General features: G+C 39.4%; 1 protein-coding gene across 1 annotated transcript in view; it reads right to left on the reverse strand.

Annotated features, from left to right (window-relative positions):
* The window catches only part of LOC126109680 (tubulin alpha-3 chain-like), a 243,877-nt gene that overhangs the window by 38,677 nt on the left and 182,197 nt on the right, over positions 1-23,003 (reverse strand). Inside the window, exon 5 of the mRNA XM_049914731.1 lies at positions 9,947-10,128. Coding sequence (XP_049770688.1) covers positions 9,947-10,128 — 182 coding nt within the window. The remainder of the gene's footprint in view (positions 1-9,946; positions 10,129-23,003) is intronic.

Here is a 23,003-nt window from a genome sequence, read left to right on the forward strand (position 1 = left end):
GTATATAATGAAATCCTTACACAACAGTACAGCAAGATGCTACCAAGGACCAGGGTCTCCAGAATGAAGTATTGTGGTACATTGATAAAGAGGAGGTGGGTTCTGTCATATTGGTTTTACATCCCTAGTAGCATCCTAGAGTACTTTGGCATAGGGACTTCAATGTGTACCATGACTGTGGATGTGTACCTGTGTACCTGAAAAAAAAAAAAAAAAAAAAAAAAAAGAAGATTGTAACTGTTCTTGAAAGAACAGATACCATTGATGAGCGTGCAGCTTCTCTAGAATAAAAGATAATTGATTGAAACCCTCAGCTCTGACAGGTGTTGTTGATATACCTTGATGGGGACAGCTGAAAACGTGTACCCCCACCGGGACTCAAACCCGGGATCTCCTGCTTACATGGCAGACACTCTATCCATCTGAGCCACCGAGGACACAGATGAATAGCGCGACTGCAGGGTCCTACCCCTTGCAGGCTCCCCGTGAGACTCACATTCCCAACTGTCCACAATCTACACACGTAATGTACCTAATAGATATTTGCCCATCCACCCATCCACTCATTACTCGCACACACTAAGGTGACAATTCCCATAAGAGTTTGGGCAACCTGTTCGCATTCGCACAGATGAAGGTCAACGGCTGGGCAGCCTTTAACTGTATATATGAAGATTGTAACTGTTCTCAAAAGAACAGATACCATTGATGACTGAGCAGCTTCTTAAAGGATATCCAGCCATTGACCTTCGTCTGTGCAAATGCGCACAAGTTGCTCGAACTCTTACGGAAATCGTCACCTTAGTGTGTGCGAGTAATGAGTGGACGGGCAAATATCTATTAGGTACATTATGTAAGTAGATTGTGGACAGTTGGGAATGTGGGTCTCATGGTAAGCGTGCAAGGTATAAGTCCCTGCACTCACGCTATTCATCAGTGTCCTCGGTGACTCAGATGGATAGAGCATTTGCCATGTAAGCAGATGATCCCGGGTTCGGCTCCCAATCAGGGCACACATTTTCAACTGTCCCCACTGAGGTATATCAACAACGCCTGTTGGCAGCTGAGGGTTTCCATTAATTATCATTTATAAAAAAAATTAGCTGCCTAATTTTATGTTACTGGGACTCTAATTAAAACTCTCTGACTACACATCATACTGCAGTTAGTTTTATTTGTTAAAACATTGCATCCAAACATGAGCTTTAAATCACCTTATGATAACACAAGAACCAACGACGAACATCTTGTTCATACCCACCAGATGGCAGAGGCATACCTAGGGAAGATGATGTCCAGGGAAAACTTCTACTTCACAAATCCCCCCCTTCCTCCCTCTCAGCTCACATCTCTCCTATTTTATTTAATCATTGTCTCTGCTTCAGCCATTATTAACATTTATTTGCAATCAAAAAAGGTGCACAGTGAAGGTATTATCCAAATGGGGTAGAAATCAGTAGATGTGATGTACATGTACAGACAAACAAACAAATTATTACAATACAGAAAAATTGGAGGGCTTATTCAGGAGGAAGATCTTCACACACTGAGCTCATGTTGATCTATCTATGGCCATTATGCAAGCAGTTTTTGGCACTTGGTATTGATTGGTAGAGTTGTTGGATTTCCTCCTAATAGATGTTGTTGTTGTTGTTGTTGTCTTCAGTCCAGAGACTGGTTTGATGCAGCTCTCCATGCTGTTCTATCCTGTGCAAGCTTCTTCATCTCCCAGTACCTACTGCAACCTACATCCTTCTGAATCTGCTTAGTGTATTCATCTCTTGGTCTCCCTCTACGATTTTTACCCTCCACACTGCCCTCCAATACTAAATTGGTGATCAAAAATGGTTCAAATGGCTCTGAGCACTATGGGACTTAACATCTATGGTCATCAGTCTCCTAGAACTTAGAACGACTTAAACCTAACTAACCTAAGGACAGCACACAACACCCAGCCATCACGAGGCAGAGAAAATCCCTGAGCCCGCCAGGAATCGAACCCGGGAACCCAGGCATGGGAAGCGAGAACGCTACCGCACGACCACGAGATGCGGGCAATTGGTGATCCCTTGATGCCTCAGAACATGTCCTACCAACCGATCCCTTCTTCTAGTCAAGTTGTGCCACAAATTTCTCATCTCCCCAGTTCTATTCAATACCTCCTCATAAGTTATGTGATCTACCCATCTAATCTTCAGCATTCTTCTGTAGCACCACATTTCGAAAGCTTCTATTCTCTTCTTGTCCAAACTATTTATCATCCACCTTTTACTTCCATACATGGGCACACTCCATACAAGTAATTTTAGAAACGACTTCCTGACACTTAAATCTATACTTGATATTAACAAATTTCTCTTCTTCAGAAACGATTTCCTTGCCATTGTCAGTCTACATTTTATATCCTCTCTACTTCGACCATCATCAGTTATTTTACTCCCCAAATAGCAAAACTCATTTACTAGTTTAAGCATCTCATTTCCTAATCTAATGCCCTCAGGATCATCCGATTTAATTCGACTGCATTCCATTATCCTCATTTTGCTTTTGTTGATGTTCATCTTATATCCTCGTTTCAAGACACTGTCCATTCCATTCAACTGCTCTTCCAGGTCCTTTTCTGCCTCTGACAGAATTACAATGTCATCGGCGAACCTCAAAGTTTTTAGTTTAATTCCTACTCCAAATTTTCTTTTGTTTCCTTCACTGCTTGCTCAATATACAGATTGAATAGCACTGGGGATAGGCTACAACCTTGTCTCATTCCCTTCCCAACCACTGCTTCCCTTTGATGCCCCTCGACTCTTGTAACTGCCATCTGGTTTCTGTACAAATTGTAAATAGCCTATTGCTCCCTGTATTTTACCCCTGCCACCTTCAGAATTTGAAATAGAGTATTCCAGTCAACATTGTCAAAAGCTTTCTCCAAGTCTACAAATACTAGAAATGTAAGTTTGCCTTTCCTTAATCTATTTTCTAAGATAAGTCGTAGGGTCAGTATTGCCTCACGTGTTCAAACATTTCTACGGAATCCAAACTGATCTTCCCCAAGGTTGGCTTCTACCAGTTTTTCCATTCATCTGTAAAGAATTCATGTTAGTATTTTGCAGCTGTGGCTTATTAAACTGACAGTTTGGTAATTTTCACATCTGTCAACACCTGCTTTCTTTGGGTTTGCAATTATTTATATTCTTCTTGAAGTCTGTGGGTATTTCACCTATCTCGTGCATCTTGCTCACCAGATGGTAGAGTTTTGTCAGGGCTGGCTCTCCCAAGGCTATTAGTAGTTCTAACTGAATGTTGTCTACTTCTGGGGCCTTGTTTCGGCTTAGGTCTTTCAGTGATCTTTCAAACTCTTCACACAGTATCAGTATCCTAAAGTATCATGCCAAATCACACTGATAGATCATCAAAAACCAGAGTTTGTTGGAGGACTCTGCCCATAGTGCCCCAAATGTTGTTAATTGGGTAGAAATACAGTGACCTTACTGGCTGAGGTGGAGACTGGAAATTACAAAGATAAGCAAGGGAAACAAAACGAGGCATAGAATGTCATGGACATACCACTGTGCTCTGAGGATGCAGCAGATGATGATTAGGTCTCAGGTCAAAGTGGGACTCATCGCTGAAGATGGTTCTATTTCAGTCAGTGAGATTCCAGGCCAAATACAGGGTGTTACCATTTTGTTTTTGAATATAAACTTTATTGTCAATACAATCTGAAAGGAACATATACTACAATGAAGAGCCATCCATGGAGATTTGTTCTAACTCAGCACATGCTCAATATGTCCACTATTTCATTTCCTAACTTCCTTCAAATGAACAATGTCTTCCATAATTTCACTGCAGGCTTGTAGAATAAGTCTTCAGAGCTCCATTAAATCACATGGACGTTTCAGGAAAATTTTTTCATTTAGGTATCCCCAAAGAAAAAAGTCACATGGATTGAGGTCTTGACTATTGGGGGACCACTGAAGCGACCTGGAAACCTGAGTGAAATGATCCTCATGTCGAAATGCTCGTGTAAAAACTCCAACACAGAGTTTGCAGTATGTGGTCTTGCTCTGTCTTGCCTGAACCACTGCGTGTTGAAGGGCAAGGCAGTAGCAAGAAGCTGTGGAATGAAGCTATTGCAAAGCATGCTCAAATAATGCTCACTGTTCACAGTTTCTTCAAAGAAAAAGGTCCAATAAGTCCGTGACAGGAAATTGCTGCCCACACTGTAATCCTCAGAGCATAATGTTGTTGCTCATGAAGCACTTGTGGGTTTTCAGTGGCCCAAAAGCATACATTTTGTTTGTTACCACACCGTCTAAATGAAAATGCACCTCATCTGAGAGCCAAACGTTGTTGAGAGTTTCTTCCCTATCCTCCACCCACTGAGCAAAAAGTAGTCTCTGCTGCTTGTGTTCTTCAGTGAGCTTCTGTGCACAGGTCATCTTGTATGGGTACATATGGAGGTCACTTTTAAGAATGCATTGAACAGAGCGTCTGGATATTCCCAGTTGCACTGCTGCCTTTCTACATGATTTCCCGGGACTTCTCTGAACGACAACTCGTACCGCTTCAATATTCTCCAGCAAACAAACAGGCTTAGGCCAAGGTCGCTTTGCTTCCAATACTGTTCCTTCCTGTATAAATTTATCCTACACCCTGTGGATGGTCTTCTTGCAAAGGACCCACTGTGTGTTAAAATGTTGTCAAAAACGCCTCTGAGTCACAACAAGGCTTTTCGTTTCATGAAATTGTAACACAATTACCGATTGTTCCTGTGTCGTCAGTTTTCCATTGTCAGCCATTGCCGCTTACTACTCTCCTAGCAGCAGCATCGTGAATTACACGTCATTTCGTAACTCATTCGTTTTTCCAGGCTCTGCTGGTACTGCTGTAGAGATCCCAGTGGGATATCTAATGTGCGTCATAAATTGTGAAAGAAACGATTAGTAACACATTTCGTGAGCGACCCTGTATGTGCCTGGACACACCTCAAGCAGCAAGGAGATACCAACATGACTGTCAACCTCCATACGGCCCAACAAACAGGACTGATGGTGTGTGGTGCCAATTCATTTCATAGCATGGGCACTTTGGTTGTAATCCACACCACTCTTGCACTACAGTAGTAAATTCACAATATTCTATGCCCTGTTTTGTTGCGCTTCATGGCAATCCATCCTGGACTTACATTTCAGCAAGGTAATGCACCCTGCAAACAGCAAGAGTTTCTACTGCTTGTCTTCACACCTGCCAAATCATACCTTGGCCAGCAAGGTTGCCAGCTCTCCCCTCAACTGAGAATATTTGGAGCATTATGGGCATGGCCCTCCAACCAGCTTGGTATTTTGATGTTCTAATGTGCCAATTGGACAGAATTTTTCTTGTTATCCCTCAGGAGAACACCCAACTATCAATCAATATCAAGCCAAATAATTGCTTGCATAAGGGCTACAGATGGATCAATGCATTACTGACTTGCAGAGTGTGGGAAGCTCATTCTCTTGAATAAATCATACAGTTATTCTGAAACTGTAATCATTTGTTTGTGTGTACATGTACGAGGGGCATTCGAAAAGTCTGTGCATAGTCCGAGAGATGGTACCACCGGCGTGTATCGAGGTCATGTTTAGTTAGTAGTATCTTTGGAAAGAGTGCACACCAAGTTGCAGCCATATTGGTCTATTTCTTTGTGTTTGTCATTCATATGAATCAAGGAAGTCGAGTGATTGTCAAAAAATGGGCAAAAAAGAATTTCGTGTGGTGATTAAACATTACTTTATGAAAGGCAAAACGCCTCAGGAGACTAAGGAGAAGCTTGATAAACATTACAGTGACTCTGCAACTTCGATTAGAACAGTTTATAAGGGGTTTCAAAATTTTCGGAGTGGCCATATGGACACAAGTGATGTTGAACGTTCTGGATGCTCTGTGGTTACGACTCCAGAAATCCTTGATAAAATCCATGATATGGTGACAGATGACAGAAGAGTTAAGGTGTGTGAGATTGCTAGTGCTGTGGGAATCTTGAATGAATGGGTACATAATTTTTGCATAAACATTTGGACATGAGCCGGCCGGAGTGGCCGAGCGGTTAAAGGCGCTACAGCCTGGAACCGCACGACCGCTACGGTCGCAGGTTCGAATCCTGCCTCAGGCATGGATGTGTGTGCAGTCCTTAGGTTAGTTAGGTTTAAGTAGTTCTAAGTTCTAGGGGACTTATGACCACAGCAGTTGAGTCCCATAGTGCTCAGAGCCATTTGAACCATTTGGACATGAGAAAGCTATGCGCAAGATGGGTTCAGCGGTTGCTCATGCATGACCAAAAACTGAATTGTGTGAAGTGTTGCAAGGATAGTTTGCAGCTGTTTAGGAAGAATCTGCAGGACTTTAAGCTTTGTTTCATCACTGTGGATGAAACATGGATGCATTACTATACTCCTGAGACCAAACAACAATGTAAACAATGGGTTACCAAGGGAGAATCTGCACCAAAAAAGGCGAAGACCATTCCTTCAGCCGAAAAGGTTATGGTGACTGGCTTTTGGGATTCGCAAGGGATAATCCTCATTGACTATCTGGAAAAGGGTAAAACTATTACAGGTGAATATTATTCATCATTATTGGACCATTTGAAAACCAAGCTGCAAGAAAAATGCCGGCAATTAGACCACAAAAAAGTCATTTTCCATCACGGCAATGCACCAGCACACACTTCAGCAGTTGTGGTCAAAAAATGAATGTAAATAGAATTCCAACTCATTTCACATCCCCCCTATTCTCCAGACTTTGCTCCCTTGGACTACTATTTGTTCCCCAATTTGAAGAAATGGCTGGCGGGACAAAGATTTTATTCAAAGGAGTAGGTGATTGCAGCAACTAATAGCTATTTTGCAGACTTGGACAATTCCTATTATTCGGAAGGAATCAACAAATTAGAACAGTGTTGGACGAAGTGTATGAGTCTAAAAGGAGACTATGTCAAAAAATAAGCTTTACTCCAAACACGTAAGTAGTTTTTATTTTTGCAAGGACTTTTCAAACGCCCCTCGTACATCACATCTGCCATTTTGTGGTCCATTCATACAATTCCACTGTGATGCATTTTTTTGTCTTAGAGTGTGTTTGTTATTGGGGTCAACTCAACACTACAACAAAACAAAAGGTACATACTTCAAGACACAGAACAAAAAACAGTCCAAAGGTGCAACAATAATACCATTCCTCTGTAATTATTTCTTTGGTAATGCAAATTAGCGACAAACACAAAAATGCTCTTTCCACTTTCATTGTATTGGGCCAAACAAGCGTGGCTCCACATAGTAACTGAAAGCAAGAAAGAAGCATCTTCACACCAGGGTGAGGTGTGTCTTGTGGTAACTGTTAATCAACATGGTCCAGGCCTGAGGTACTCCAGATTTCCTTTCATAAATGTCCTCTCTCTTCCTACCATAGTGTGTTCCAATCTTTCCCTTCTTATTCTATTCTGTATTGTACATAATTTTCAAACAACCCACCCAATCCATCTCAAACCTCCACAGTTTTCCATACATCTTCCTCTTTTCTCTCATCTGTTCTCATTGTTTTTAAGCTGTCACAGAACTACATCTCCATGGTAGTGGCACTTGGGGCACAGTTCCTGGCTAATGTACCCTTGTTACTCCACAGCAGAACAGCACTGTATGGGAAGAACTCACTCTGTGCAGAAAATGGATAAGCCAATGTGTTGTTCACCAATATTCTAACATTTATAGTGCTGGAACTAAAAAATATTACAGCAGAAAACTATTTATTAGTAATTGTGCTGAAAAGTCACCTAATGAATGACAATTAACTTTTCTTATTTTTACTTTCTTAAAAAGTGTTACTCATTAAAACTACAATAATAAAATAGCACTAGTTGGTACTTTTGGCAGCCTATCTAAGGCATTTGACTCTGTGAACCACAGTATTCTTTTGTATAATTGAAATTTTATGGGATTGATGATACAGCCAACCAATGGATAATCCCATATCCAACCAAAAGAAAGCAGAAAATTGTATTTAATAATACAACCAATCTAATCTGGGGACATTATTCTGACTGACTCAGTCTTAGGTCCACTGTTGTTCATCAAATATGTAAATGATCTTCCATCAAAAATACAAGCAGAATTAGTTCTTTTGACAGATGACACTAGTATTGTAATCAATCCAAGCACACATACAGAAACAGAATAAATGGTAAACAATGTTCTTAAAAGCATCTTTAACTCTTTTTTTGTTTGCATATGGTCTCATGCTCAATTTTAAAAAGACACAACATATTCAGTTATGCACATCTGGGCATGCATATGGTCTCATGCTCAATTTTAAAAAGACACAACATATTCAGTTATGCACAACTGGGCATGCTACACCAATGATAAGTGTAACACATAGGGATTAAATAATAAATATGGTGGAAACTTCAAAATCTTAGGTGCCCATATTGAAGAGGAGTTAAACTGGAAAAGCATATTTTGGAATTTTCTAAAAATGGCTGATAACTCAGATGGCAAAAACAAATGAGAATGTAAGTGGTCAAAAAAAGGGCATTCCACCAGCAAATGACAGACCATCAAAGTTTGAGCACAATAAGTGCCAAGTGGCAGGGAAGCACCTCTTAACAAATGGCAATGGCTAAAAAGACAGTGCCTGATATGAAACCTAGCTAAAATGATCTCCTCACAGCGAGAGAGCGGAGAGGAGGTTGTCCAGCCACTGGGAGAGGCTTAATAACACAGAGGATTTTCCTGTGAAGGGAAGATCAGTGGTGATGCCAAAGTGATGCCACCTGCTGACACAGAAATTGTCAGAGGGAATGTAAGAATTAGTGGGCTGAGGTACGAGGACTGCAGCCTCGGCAGCAGCATCGGCAACCTCCTTTCCTATCAGACCAATGTGACCAGGAACCCACACAAACATCACAGTGGCTTCATCAAGAGTGAGCAAGTGATGGCTTTCGTGGACTCATTGCACTAAGGGGTGGATGGAGTACAGCACACAGAGGTTTTGAAGAGCTCTGACAGACTCAGAGAAAATGATGCATTTGAAAAGCCTATGTTGCCAGATGTACTGTGTGGCCTGATACAGGGTGAAGAGCTCTGCTGTAAATACCGAGCAGCGTTCCCTAAGCCGATACCAAAAAATGTCGGTGCCAATGGAAAGGGCACACCCGACACCGAGGTCAGTTTGAGAGCCATCAATTTACACAAAGGTACTATTGCAAAGTTCTGTGCAAAGGTGGTGAAAATATAGGTGATAGAGGTAGTGGTTAGGGTGGGACCTTAAATTGCTGTGTGTGAAATAAAATATCAGCTAACTGCATCTATGAATCTTAAGAAATCATGGACAAACAATGAACTTGGCTATTCAAATCTGATTCATTGACCTCACTTCCTATCATTCATCATGTGAACTATGTCTGCCTCCAGTAGCTGAGTGGTCAGCACGACAGACTGTCAATCCTAAGGGCCCGGGTTCGATTCCCGGCTGGGTCGGAGATTTTATCCACTCAAGGACTGGGTGTTGTGATCCTAATCATCATCATTTCAACCCCATCAACACAAAAGTCACTGAAGTGGGGTCAAATCAAAAGACTTGCACCCGGCGAACGGTCTACCCAACAGGAGGCCTTAGTCACAAAACATTTATTTACGTAGTAACTGTTAGCAACAACAGCATGCAACAGAAAGATGTGGACACCATAAGCACACTTTTACCCATATGTCAAAGAAGAGAAAGCAACTCCTGTCACTCACTAGAGAAATTGAATGCTGTCTCAATGTACGTCACCAGCTTCCCAGTGACTTATAGTCGCACAGTCAGCTGAATGGCGATTGTCAATAGATTTCCCTACACTGAAATTTCACTAATGAACATTATTTTCAATGCACTAAACTTCACTCTAAAGTAGTGTAGCTGTTACCTTGAGACAATCTGACCTATCAGCCTGTTGATGTTGGTGTAGGTTGGCCGGTCAATGCTGAGGTTCCTCCTGCAGATCTCATAGATGGCCTCATTGTCCACAATGAAGGCCACTTCGCAATGCTCCAGCGTGGGGTGTGTGTACAAGATAGCATTATACGGCTCGACGACAGCTGTTGAAACCTGTTATACTTGTAATTTAGTCAGCGTTGTTACATATATATAGCACAGAGCACACTCTGCTTTACTATAAAGATGTTTCAAGATTACTGAAACTTGATTGAGAGTCAAATGATAACTGTAAATCTGTAACAAAATATAAAAAATATCTGTGACATCATTTAAGTTTTTAAGTGTGTTTCTAACAGTGTGTTGAATTTTCACCAAGTGAAAATGCTGCTCAGATGCAGATAAAGCTCCATGCAGTGAAAGTATGCAGCTGACAGCCTCCATTTTGGGCCTGCTTGGGTACTGACAACTACAGTTTAACCAAATGTATTAAGGTATGAGCTGAAATACCCCATGTATTGCCAAGGTAGAGCACTAGATTCCAACTGGATCTCTTACATTCACAGCAACCAAAAATATGTTAATTATCTTTTGACATATTTTGCAGTTCCTGACTGATGTCAGTTACTTAATGTTGTCATAACAGCATTCAACAGGTATCTTGATTTCTCAGAAACAGTAGCAGAAATAGATCACTACCATTAGGCAAGAAAAAATAGCTTTAAAACTCAAGTAAAAAGTTTTTCTCCTACAAGGTTTCTTATTGTAATGCTACTGCAAACTGTCATTTATTACAAGGGTAATCCCAAAAATAAGGTCCTATTTTTTCATAAGTACATAGAACTGTTTATTTCTGCAATGGTTTACATCAGTTTACAGCTTGAACATTTAGCTATTTTTTGACATAATCACCATTCCTGTTGATGCATTTTTGTAGATGCTGTGGCAGTTTTTGTATGCCCATGTCATACCAGCCCACCGCCGTGCTGTTCAGAAAGTTATGAACCTCTTCTTTCACCTCGTCATCGGAGCTGAATCGCTTTCTGGCCACATGTTCTTTTAACCTAGAGAACAGGTGATAGTCATTGGACTCCAAGTCAGGATTATAGGGTGGGTGGGTGATTATGTTCCACTGAAACTATTGCAGGAGAGCAACGGTTTGCCGAGCATTGTGTGGGTGAGCGTTGTCATGGAGAATGTGTACGCCCTTGGTCAACATTCCTCTTCTCCTGTTCTGAATTGCCTGTTTGAGTTTTTTTCAGAGTTTCACAGTACCTGTCAGCATTCATTGTGGTCCCAGTGATTCAGCTCCAACGACGAGGTGAAAGAGGAGGTTCATAACTTTATGAACAGCATGGTGGCGAGCTGGTATGACATGGGCATACAAAAACTGCTGCAGCATCTATAAAAATGCATCGACAGAGATGGTGATTATATTGAAAAATAGCTAAATGTTCAAGCTGTAAACTGATGTAAACCATTGTAGAAATAAACAGTTCTATGTATTTATAAAAAAAATAGGAGACCCTACTTTTGGGATTACCCTTTTACCAAGACAGAATCACAGTGTATTATGTACTATTTGCATACTAATATTATATTATTTTTGGCAAGGAATTGTTACTGAAGAAAAGTATTGTCTAAAACATAAACACCTTGTGGATAACGAGTATCCTATGAACAATATCCTCTGCACAGACCTATCACCAAGTGTGAAGCATTTACAATATCCTTGTCTGATAGTAACAGCCTACATTCTATTTTCCAAATAAAGTGTAACTGATACATAAGTCATGTACAAAGCACTGTATTTAGCTTCTGAACTCCTTGCAAAATTATTCATCATTTGGTGCACAGGTTGTATATAGCTTTTTTGTTTGAAATAATTTTTTCTGCTATAGAAACTGCAATGTGACATGACTTCTGTCCACATACAGGGTGCCCCAACCCCCCCCCCCCCCCCCCCCCCCCAAAAAAAAAAAAACAAAAGACCACCGATAAACTTTAGGGATAGGTTCCTTACATCAAATCAAGAAAAATACCTGGTAAACTTGGACTCGACAACGCATATCTTAAGAGCTATGAGAACTTGTTTATCTTCACTAGTGTGAAACAGATCTCTCCTACTGAATCAATGGAAAAAATAAATTTCATGATCAAGAGGAGTTTTGAGATGTAAATGAAAGTCGGCAGGCATGTTTCTACATCTGAAAAATGATGTCTATTCAAATTTTGTGTCAGTTGCTTAAGAGTGGTTCTAGTAGTGCTGCTATGTGGATGTACATCGGGTTTGCTTTGAATACACTATGTGATCGAACATATATGGACACCCCCAAAAACATATATTTTTCATATTATGTGCATTGTGCTGCCACCTACTGCCAGGTGCTCCATATCAGTGACCTCAGTAGTGATTAGACATCGTGAGAGAGCAGAACGGGGCACTCCGCGGAACTCACGGATTTCGAATGTGATCAGGCGATTTGGTGTCACTTGTGTCATATGTTTGTACATGAGATTTCCACACTCCTAAACATCCCTAGGTCCACTGTTTCCATTGTGATAGTGAAGTGGAAACATGAAGGGACACATACAGCACAAAAGAGTACAGGCCGACCTCGTCTGTTGACTGCCAGAGACCGCCAACAGTTGAGAGGGTCATAATGTGTAATAGCAAGACATCTATACAGACCATCGCACAGGAATTCCAAACTGCATCAGGGTCCACTAAAAATACTATTACAGTTAGACAGAGGTGAGAAAACTTGGATTTCATGGTCGAGTGGCTGCTCGTAAGCCAAACATCATGCTAGTAAATGCCAAACGATGCCTCACTTGGTGTAAGGAGCATAAACATTGGAAAATTGAACAATGGAAAAATGTTTTGTGGAGTGACAAATCATGGTATGCAATGTGGCGATCCAATGGCTGTGTATGGGTATGGTGAATGCCTGGTGAACGTCATCTGCCAGTGTGTGTAGTGCCAACAGTAAAATTCAGAGACAGTGGTGTTATGGTGTGGTCGTGTTTTTCATGGAGGGGGCTTGCACCCTTTGTTGTTTTGCATGGTACTATCACAGCACAGGCCTACATTGATGTTTTAAGCACCTTCTTCCTTACCACTATTGAAGGGTAATTCAGGGATGGGAACTGTATCTTTCAACATGATTGAGTAGCTCTTCATAATGTACGGCCTGTGGTTACATGACAATAACATCCCTCTAATGGACTGGCTTGCACAGAGTCCTGACTTGAATCTTACAGAACACCTTTGGGATGTTTTGCGAATGATATCACACCAGGCCTCACAGACTGACATTGATACCTCTCCTCAGTGCAGCACTCCATGAAGAATGGGCTGCCATTCCTCAAGAAAACTTCCAGCACCTGATTGAACACGTGTCTGCGAGAGAGGAGGCTGTCATCAATGCTAAGGGTGGGGCAACAGCACAATGAATTCCAGCATTACCGATGGAGGCCACCACAAACTTGTATGTCATTTTCAGCCAGGTGTCCGGATACTTTTGATCACATAGTGTATGTGCAGTAACCGTCATGAGTGTTTGTTACCCTTGACATTGGGTGTAGTGAATTGATGTTAGTCAAGAATGCCTTTGAGGCAACAAAGGCATCATTCTCAGCACTTCGCCGTGTTTGAACAAGATTGTGTAATAGAGCTATGAGAAGTGGGATGCTACTTTGTGATATTACAGAAAGACTTGGCAGCAATGTAGCCATTGTACATGACTGCTGGCAGTGGTGGTCACAAGAATGTGCTGTTGCAAGAAGACTGGGCTCCGAATGGCCACGTAACACTACCAAGAGGTAAGACCATCATGTTCAGTGTATGGCTCTGGTACATTGTACTGCATCTACAGCAGCAGTTTGACCAGTGACTGGAACCACAGTGACACAGCAAACTGGTACAAATCAGTTACTTCAAGAAGAGCTCTGAGCCAGAAGCCCTGTAGTGTGCAAATCCCCTACCCCAAACCACCGCAATTTGTGACTTCGGTTATGTCAAGTGAGATCTCATTGGAGGGGCAGGGTAGTGGGTCTGTTGTGGTTTTGCCTCAGTGCCAGTGATGGCTGTGTGTCAGTTACAAGGAGGAGAGTTGAGGGCCTGCAACCAACCTGTGTGTGCTACATGCACTGAACCTGCACCTAAAGTTATGCACCTGACTGCTAACTTGTACATCTTTCTGGTGATTCGATCTTTGTGGTGCCATTCAAGAACAGTATTCCAGGGGGTATTTGTCAACAGGATTATGCTTGCCCACATACTGCCATTGTATCTGAACGTACCCTCCAGAGTTTCGACATTTTGCCTCTGCTTGCTAGATCGCCAGATCTCCAATTGAGCATGTCTGGAACATAATTGGACAATGATTCCAGCATCATCCACAAACTGCATTAACCATCCCTGTATTGACCAACCAGCTGCAACTGGCCTGGAACTTCATCAGACAAACTGATATTTGGCTCCTGTATAACACAATGCATGCATGTTTGCATGCTTGCATTCAACATTCAGGCAGTTACACTGGTCATTAAGGTATCAGCATTTCACATTTGAAATGGCTTAGCTTGTGATTAAATTAGCCTGTGGTCTTGCAATGTTAATCATTTAAATATGCTCGCTAGACAAATGTATTCCAAAAATTTCATTACTCTATATTAATTATGTTATGGCATTGTTTTCTTCTATCAGTGTATATAAGAAAACACAATTTCCAATTATAATTTGTAAATCCTTCTACCCACATGTTCTACTAATGCACACTCAATGAGTGAACTATTTGAATGTTATATAAGGACCACTGCAAAAGAAAATAGATGTTGTAAGTTCAGTTTTGTTGGCTAGTAGACAGTTGTAGCAGTACTGGAGTAACTGAAACAAAAAATTTGCAAAAGTAAACCAATGTAAACGTATTTCTCAGTATCTTCACTATAACAGCTGCAGATTCTGCATAGTATCTGTTCTTTTGGACATATCGGAAAGAACAGAGACCATGCATTCATATAATATTTCTCAGTATTATGAAAATACTCAACTTGTGCTTCCAAACAGTGTATAATTTCTGCAATGTGGGAAATATGATCTTATACCTCTCAGAAAACCCCTAAATGGTTAAAAGATAAATAACAATAATTAATGATAGTTCTATATAGTCCTCTTGTCAAAATATTAAATACGTAATACACTTATTTTAATGTAACCTTGGTACTGATGCAGTCATGTATGTGTTGTAGACATAAAGGAAATTACATCAGAGTGGCAACACATTTTGTTCTGACCAACAGGCATGCTGTGTGGTGCTCAAACTGATTCATGTACTTCCACATGGATTCTTTTCTGCAGGAATTCGGGTACTTTGTAAGCACTGCAGAATGTGCATTATGCATGGGGGTAATATCTCAAAAACTGATAGTTTTTGTGCCGAATGTGCACAACAAATAACATTGGAAATAAATATGTCTTTGGTTTCATTTGAAGCAACATCATATATTTGTCTTAGCCATATACTGTGCAAACATATTATGGATATTTTCTACATGTGGTGATTATAATTCAATTTTTGCTACTTGGGAGGACCTCCATGAACAAAGAGTGACCATATGACAGTGGAACATTGTGGAAACATTTGTAAGGACTTGTAGGAGAGAAACAACAACTAAACCATTGGAAGAAACACATCTTAATTTCCACATGAGAAAATTCAAATCTGGTGATCTTGGTGGTCCAGCAGCTTGAAATGACCGACCAATGATTCAGTTGGTGCCAGGGAGAGGACAACAGCCAATTATGCCACAAATTATTGAAGAAGTTACTATTGCCATGATTGATAATTCTAGATGCAATGTGCAGTCTTCAAGCAATGCACAAACTGTGTCAAGACAGCTGAACATTCTGCTGACCATTTGAAAATTGCTGTGAACAATCACAAAACTTCACATTACTTGCCAACATTTGCCACATGGTACAGAACTTGGGGTAGACTTTGCTCTCAACATTTTTTGCAAGGGTTGAAGTATGGAACACTTTGTGGAGTGATGAAGCACAGTTTATGCTCAATGGGGTGGTGAACACTCACAGTTGACAGTTGTTGCACTTGAGGATCTTCACTGTCAATAGACATTCATAGAGTTCTCCTGCATCAAAAACTTGACACTGTGTGGCGTGGCTTCATGGCACAGTTCATGATAGGTCCATTTTTCTTTGAGGACCTTGGGCCCCAAGGACAAAGTACACACAGCAAATGTTATTGTGATCCACATCACCAACATATGATCCCTGCTCTATTGGAGGGTGATGCTTTGGAGTCACCTGTTTTGATGCATGATGGAGTTCCACCTCATGTTGGTCATGAGGTCACTCAGTTGCTCCGAAACACATTTGGAGAAAACCAAATCATTGGCCAATTGTCCCAAATTGCATAACCACCAGAATCATCAGATTTGAGCTCTCTTATATGGAAATTAAAATATGTTTCTTTCAAGCTGTACACATGAGACAGAATGTGGTACCTAATATGTTCCGAAACACCAACCATAAAAATGAGATTCTTCCAGGGCTTATACCTCAGGTTCTATTACCGATGGAAAGGTAGGATCAAGTGTTGGAATAGCCCTTGGGAAAGGGACCATTTGTATACTCAACAGAATGATCATTTTAGTGTCACTGTTCTACAGCACAATATTAAGGTATGAACATTGCATATTTCCTCCTGGTCAGGCAAATGGAGCAAATTGGTTGGTTCATTTTGCATTTAATGAGATCTACAGTGAGCCTTAAGTGGCTTATGTAGGCACCATTAGCACATAGGTAGTTCCTTAAAAACCCCTTAAAGAGGTTTTTTCCATTTTTCGTACCAAAACTGAGCCATAGATTCCAAGATGGCTGAGCACAGCAAAAGGCTGAATTTTTTACAAAATATTTCTAAGGTATCAGTATCAAACAACCTTGAAAATTTTTTTTATGTCTTTATCCATTGCTGAGATACAGAGGTTCAAAGTTACCCTACTTGTACATGTTGCATGTAAAATCTGGTGTGAGGCAAATGTGTAGTTTATGAAGTGACATACCACAGAGAAATATGCTGTAAATTGTCTCCATTATCATCAGAAGGGTTCTGGGAACCCCATGTTGTAGTGCTGAAGCGCATGCAAAATTTTTATGCACAGAAAATCCAGTCTGAGGTGTAAAATTTTTGCATTATTTAAGTTCCACATAAGTAAAGTATCAAAACTTCACTGACCCATAAAAATCTTTTCATACAAGTTATGCCCTGCTGTGGCAGGGAAAAGAAGGGAACCAGTGGAAAAATGCTCATATCAGAGCCCAAAACAAGGCTAATTTGCTCATGTTTACTTAAAAGGTTCTGACTGAGAAGTGGGATACCAGATGCCTCATTCTATCTTCCTCAGTACGTTTAAAAATTTTCCCAAAAATTTTGGCATGTGAACATGCTGAGAGAGAAGAAGACAGTGGAAGTGGGATTGAGACAGAAAATTAATAAATACTGGAAGACAGTAGGCAGTAGTTGTGTTATAGAAAGAGTGAAGGAGATATGGCAGTGTGAGAGAAAGAGAGGGATGACACAGTGGAAATGGAACATAGTTGATAGTGGAGCAGTGCTAGGATAAGAATGCTAGTGGAAGAGGAGTAAAGAGACGGTGAAAGTGGAAGTGTATGAGAGGCAGTGATAATGAGAGAGTGTATGACAATGAGAGAGAGAGAGAGAGAGAGAGAGAGAGAGAGAGAGAGAGAGAGAGAGAGAGAGAGAGAGAGAGAGAGAGGAGAAGAAGAAGAAGAAGAGAAGAGAAGAGACAGCACCAGTTGGAAGAAATGAATGAGGGGGAATGAGATAGCAGCAGCAAGAGAGAGCAGTGACATTGAGTGGAGGCAGTAACAGGACAGAATGAAGGAGACTATCACTGTGAGACAGAAGATAGTAACAGTTAGTGAGACACAAAGAGATACTGACAATGAGTTAGGCTGAGTTAGGGAGTGAGAATGGGCAAGTGGGACTGGATGGGTATGAGCAACTGACAATGATGGACTGGTGTTACAGTTGGAGGAGCTTGTGAGAGTGGGAGGTAAGCTGGAAATTAAAAAGAATGTGAATATGTGCACATGCTGAAAGTTTTGGGAAAATTTTTGAAGATGATGAGGTAAGTAGAATGATGAAACGGGTGCCCCACTTTTTAGTCAAAGTATTTTGAACAAGAGCCTATTTGCGTTTTTTGTGCTCTGATAGAAGAATTTTTCTGCTGGTGGTGTATTTGTTATTTCTCTTCCAAACATCCTTATAAATGCATCCTCAAAGTTTTATTGTCCTATGATCACTCACCTTTCACGGGGGAGCCCACAATCAGCAAAAGTTTAATTACAGCCACCCTGTACAACACAGAAAGAACCTGAACTGCATCAATAAAATTTTGGAGGTTGCTCAGAGATATTTGTTGAATATTTTGGCATAAGGTGACTTTTGGTCTCTGGTGGCTCATTGCAAAATAATGGCATTTCATTAACTTTCTTACCCACTTTTACTTTTGTATATGTATTGCACTGAAAATGTGGGTGATATGTTAATTTTTCTTCTCTGGAAACAAATTTGTTCTATTCACTCACATTACTTACTGTTAAAAACAGTAATTCCCATTCTATTCTTTGTTCACCGAACTTGCCTTGCCTTTGTTCACCAAACAGTACTGTTTGGTTCTATCTTGGGTTCGTTTTTGTGTCAGTGTTAGTTGAACATTAACAGTGATAAAAAGTGGTATGAACAGATTTACTGGTAAAATAATTGGCCAATATGCCCCTTGTGTACGGTATCACTGAATGCAGTGGAAAACCAGCACGATGACATTATGTTGCACTTTTCCAATAGTGACTGCAACCACATAGCACACTTATTGCTGAGGACAGTCACTCCTGAACAAGAATAACCAATAACATTACAGGGTAGTGACAGACAATAGAATTGCTTTGTTTCAGAATAGCCTGTGTACAGCCGGGCACGGACATTTTCATCTTTGGTGTTCTGTGAATGCTGTAGCAGATGTTATGAAAGCAGGATGTTTACACATGAAACATTGTGGAAATAGTTTGTGAGCAAATGATTCATAGAATAGTGTATTTTATCACTGCAGTTATTTTTGCGGAAAAAGAGAGAGCAATGAAACTTGCTCAATGTTTTCAATATGATTTCTGCTTCACACTTTATTCATATATTTTTTTAATTTGTAGCAGTCACTGTACTAAATAGTTGTCTTGGAAAATAGTGTTGCTTGCTACAATTAAGTATATGTCTTGTCCTTAAATGGACATTTAGTGATATGTGAAAAGGGATGTATGGAAATTATGGTACAAATCACTGTTGGAGACCATAACCTCAATGTCCATTCTCTAGTCTGAACAAAGTTCATTATCACTCACTCTGCCTCTTTACCACTGAATTTACAAAAGTGTTGTTAACAATTTTATCACAGTTAAATATTTATGACAAGCTAAGACTATAAATACTACTGCTGTTCATTTCACTCACAGCACTCTCTGCTCTCTGTCTAGCTTCCTGCCTATCCACCCTCATAAATTGCAGTATATTCAGTATAAACGGAAAAGTATTTGTAACAAGCTAGAATACAAATATTATTGCTGGTCATTTCACATGTGGGAGTTTCATCTCTCTCTCTCTCTCTCTCTCTCTCTCTCTCTCTCTCTCTCTCTCTCTCTCTCTCTTTTAAAATACTGTATGAGTTAAGTCACAAAATCAAAGAAAACTACTCCAGAGAGCACGTTTTTGTGTATAAATAACATTGAATCAAATACTGTAGAACATACTTCTGTTACATGAATACAAAAAGAAAAAAAGGCATGTAGTGGGTCACAAACCTACTTCCTGCAATCCTGAAATACCATAATCATGTGTCTCTAACCACTAGACAAAGCTATTCATTCACATGCAACTCTCTGCATTAGTACCAGTTAGCTTAGGACCTCCTAGAGCCTTTTTACTGCTGATATGTTGTAAACTGACGTTTAATTGTAACAAATCATACCAAGTGTGGCCTATGTCATAAACCTTCAAATATATGACATACTTTCATAACATCAATTTATAATACAGAAACAATAAAAATGATGAAATCCAATATGGTGTCTACATAAAAGCAAGCAAGGGCAGTCATGTAACCTAACCTGAATGCTGTGAAATGCCATTGGTTATTTTTGTTTTGGGCTGAGCTGTGCCTAATGGTAACTCATTGCACAATGTTTACCCAAGATTTGGTACATAGGACTTCTGCAACTAAGGGACATAATAATCATTTTAGAGAGATTCACTTAAATTGTACTAATATCTATCTAATCCATGACCAGTTCTGAGATTTTAAAATCCTATCTTTAGGTGTATGAAATTATAGTATTTGGTTATACATAACATACGGTCAGGCCAGTCATTGCAAGAATTCCAATCATTGCTTGTTGGCAGAAACTATTTGCCACTGTTAGTAGTGGATGTCATTCCTACCATGTGGCTGTCCAGTGGCAGACAGTTTCTGCCAAGATGCAATGATTGGAACACTTGCAATGACTGGCTCTATCACATGTTATGTATTACCATATACTAGAATTTCATACACCTGAAGATGGGATTTCAAAAACTCAAAACTGGCTATGGTTTAAATAAATATTAGTACAACTGAAGTATCTCTCTAAATTAATTAGCATTACCTTTATAGCAGTCTGAGGTACGTGGCATTACTCTGTGTTTTGTGTTGTACATTTTGGTGATTGCTGTTTTCCTTTTCTGAAGTGATGTTTATATTACTACTCAGCAATGAGTGAGGGTCCCATATATTATAATACTTGGATGTTTTTATGCTAGTGGCCACAGTATGTATCATTATATCTTGCATTTACAAATTTTGGACCCTGCCATGTGAATAGAAGTTCTGTACCTGAATCACTTGACATTGTGAATGATATCTGTACTACCAAGGGAATCATGGAATAATTTCCCGAAAAGTACAAAAGTTGATAATATCTAGGAGTATAGTAGAAAGTGCTCACACTTTCTCTCCACTACAATACTGTTTTGTCACATTTAACAAATATTTTAACCATTCTTTCACAATCCCTGCACATATTTTAAATTAGCCATCAATCACTGTACATTATTTTAGTGCTCCCCATTATCCTGATTTTCACAACTGCCTCATATGGGTGATGGACTTCATTTCCATTTGATCCTTTCCCTCTTTCTAATCTATTTCATCAGATAAATGTCTTTATCTTAAGGCTTTCTTTGACTATTCCTGTCTTTTGCATAAGTTTTTGCATTCACAGTGTCTTAGTTATTTCATTTCACACTTCTAACTTTCTGAATTTCTGATACCTAATTTCCTCAGTTATTTTTTTCCTGTTTCTGACACTTTGGTCTTATAGCTGTTATTTTTGATATCTCCCATTTTTAAATACTATCTCTTTTTTATTCTGCTGTCAATTATCATGTGGTCCTGTCCTGATGAGTCTTCCAAGACTGAAGCCATCAGTATATTTCATCTCTCTTCCAAAACAATCTAGACATATTTTTGTCTCTTTCCCTGCATATAATAACTTTATGACACTCTCAGCAGATTCACTGTAGTCAACATTTTCTGTGTACACACCTTTAATGTTAGTTAAAGGAAAAGCTGATAAAAGTTCACTAATATAAGTGTCAATCATTGAAATAAATCTCAGTATGAGTACATGCAGACTTTGATATTCCTTTTATAACTGACTACAACATCACAAATCAGTATCACATACTTCTAAAGACAACATGGTTTATTTGTTCACATGCACAGTGGTAAAACTGTAATTTTATGACTTGTTTGAAAGTAGCATGACTATACTTACTCAAGATGGAATAACAACAACATTATGAAAAGGATAGCTAGCACACTTTTTGTTGTGCCATACAGGCACAGACTCAAAGTCTCCTCCATATGGCCAAAAGTGATCTACCCTTTTAATGATAATGTTGTTATAATTATTCAAGTTATCTGATTAACTTATTTTTAATTTTTAAAAATTACAGCAGAAGCAGTTACATGTAATTTAGTTCTGTGTATTACCTTTTGTATTTTACATGACAGTACTTAGTCCTTTGCTGGTTACATATGAGGCTTTCTACTGGACATAAGCAGGAAGCTTCACCTTGTCAATCTGCCATGGCAAGCCCACAGATAAGGAATTACATATACAACATACTTGATTTCTACAGATACAACCATCATAGTGAATTCAACAGCTACTGTGAGACATGTACATGCTGAAACTACATATGTTTTAATTAAATGCAATGCATTTCAAATGAGCTATGAAACTGGCATGAATAAGCAATTCATACTAGTTGAGGCAATATTAATGCTCTAAGATAATGAGTTGTGAAAACTGATTGAAGTATTTAGTTATAAATTGCTACTGAATAGTTTTTGCTTTTAAAATTTTAATTTTATTTGTTTAAGCTTTTTTTTTTTTTTTTTTTTTTTTTTTTTTTAAATAGCACAGTCATATTTATAAGAATAAAATTTTGATGTGTACATACATTACAGCAAGACACAGTGCCACTGAAGACTAAGTAGAAGCAATAGAAATATAAGTATATTTCATAAGTTATTGCTTTTGTATTAGCAGTGACCACAAAATTTGACGATTGTCTCAACTATTTTTGATTTTTCTGGTATTTTCCTACTGAACATTGTGCTACAGTAAGATCATGTGAAAGGTGTCTTTGACTGCATGACTTTCATTGACGAAATTGCTTTCCAAAATAAGCAGCTTTTGTAATTCAGTTAAACTTTGCCATTTTTTAACCTCCTTTGAGCAAAATAACAGAAATATATTTGTTAGACTGAATTATTGTTTTCACTGAATGATTAACACAAGGGTCATTCTATAACTCATGCCTTTTTTTTTTACAGCCATTAATATAGAGAGGAAAACACACTTTCAGGTGATTCAACTTCATTTCTTCTACACATGTGTGAAGTTTTGG

This window comes from Schistocerca cancellata, chromosome 12 (assembly GCF_023864275.1).
Source record: "Schistocerca cancellata isolate TAMUIC-IGC-003103 chromosome 12, iqSchCanc2.1, whole genome shotgun sequence".
Classification (NCBI taxonomy): Eukaryota; Metazoa; Arthropoda; class Insecta; order Orthoptera; family Acrididae; genus Schistocerca; species Schistocerca cancellata.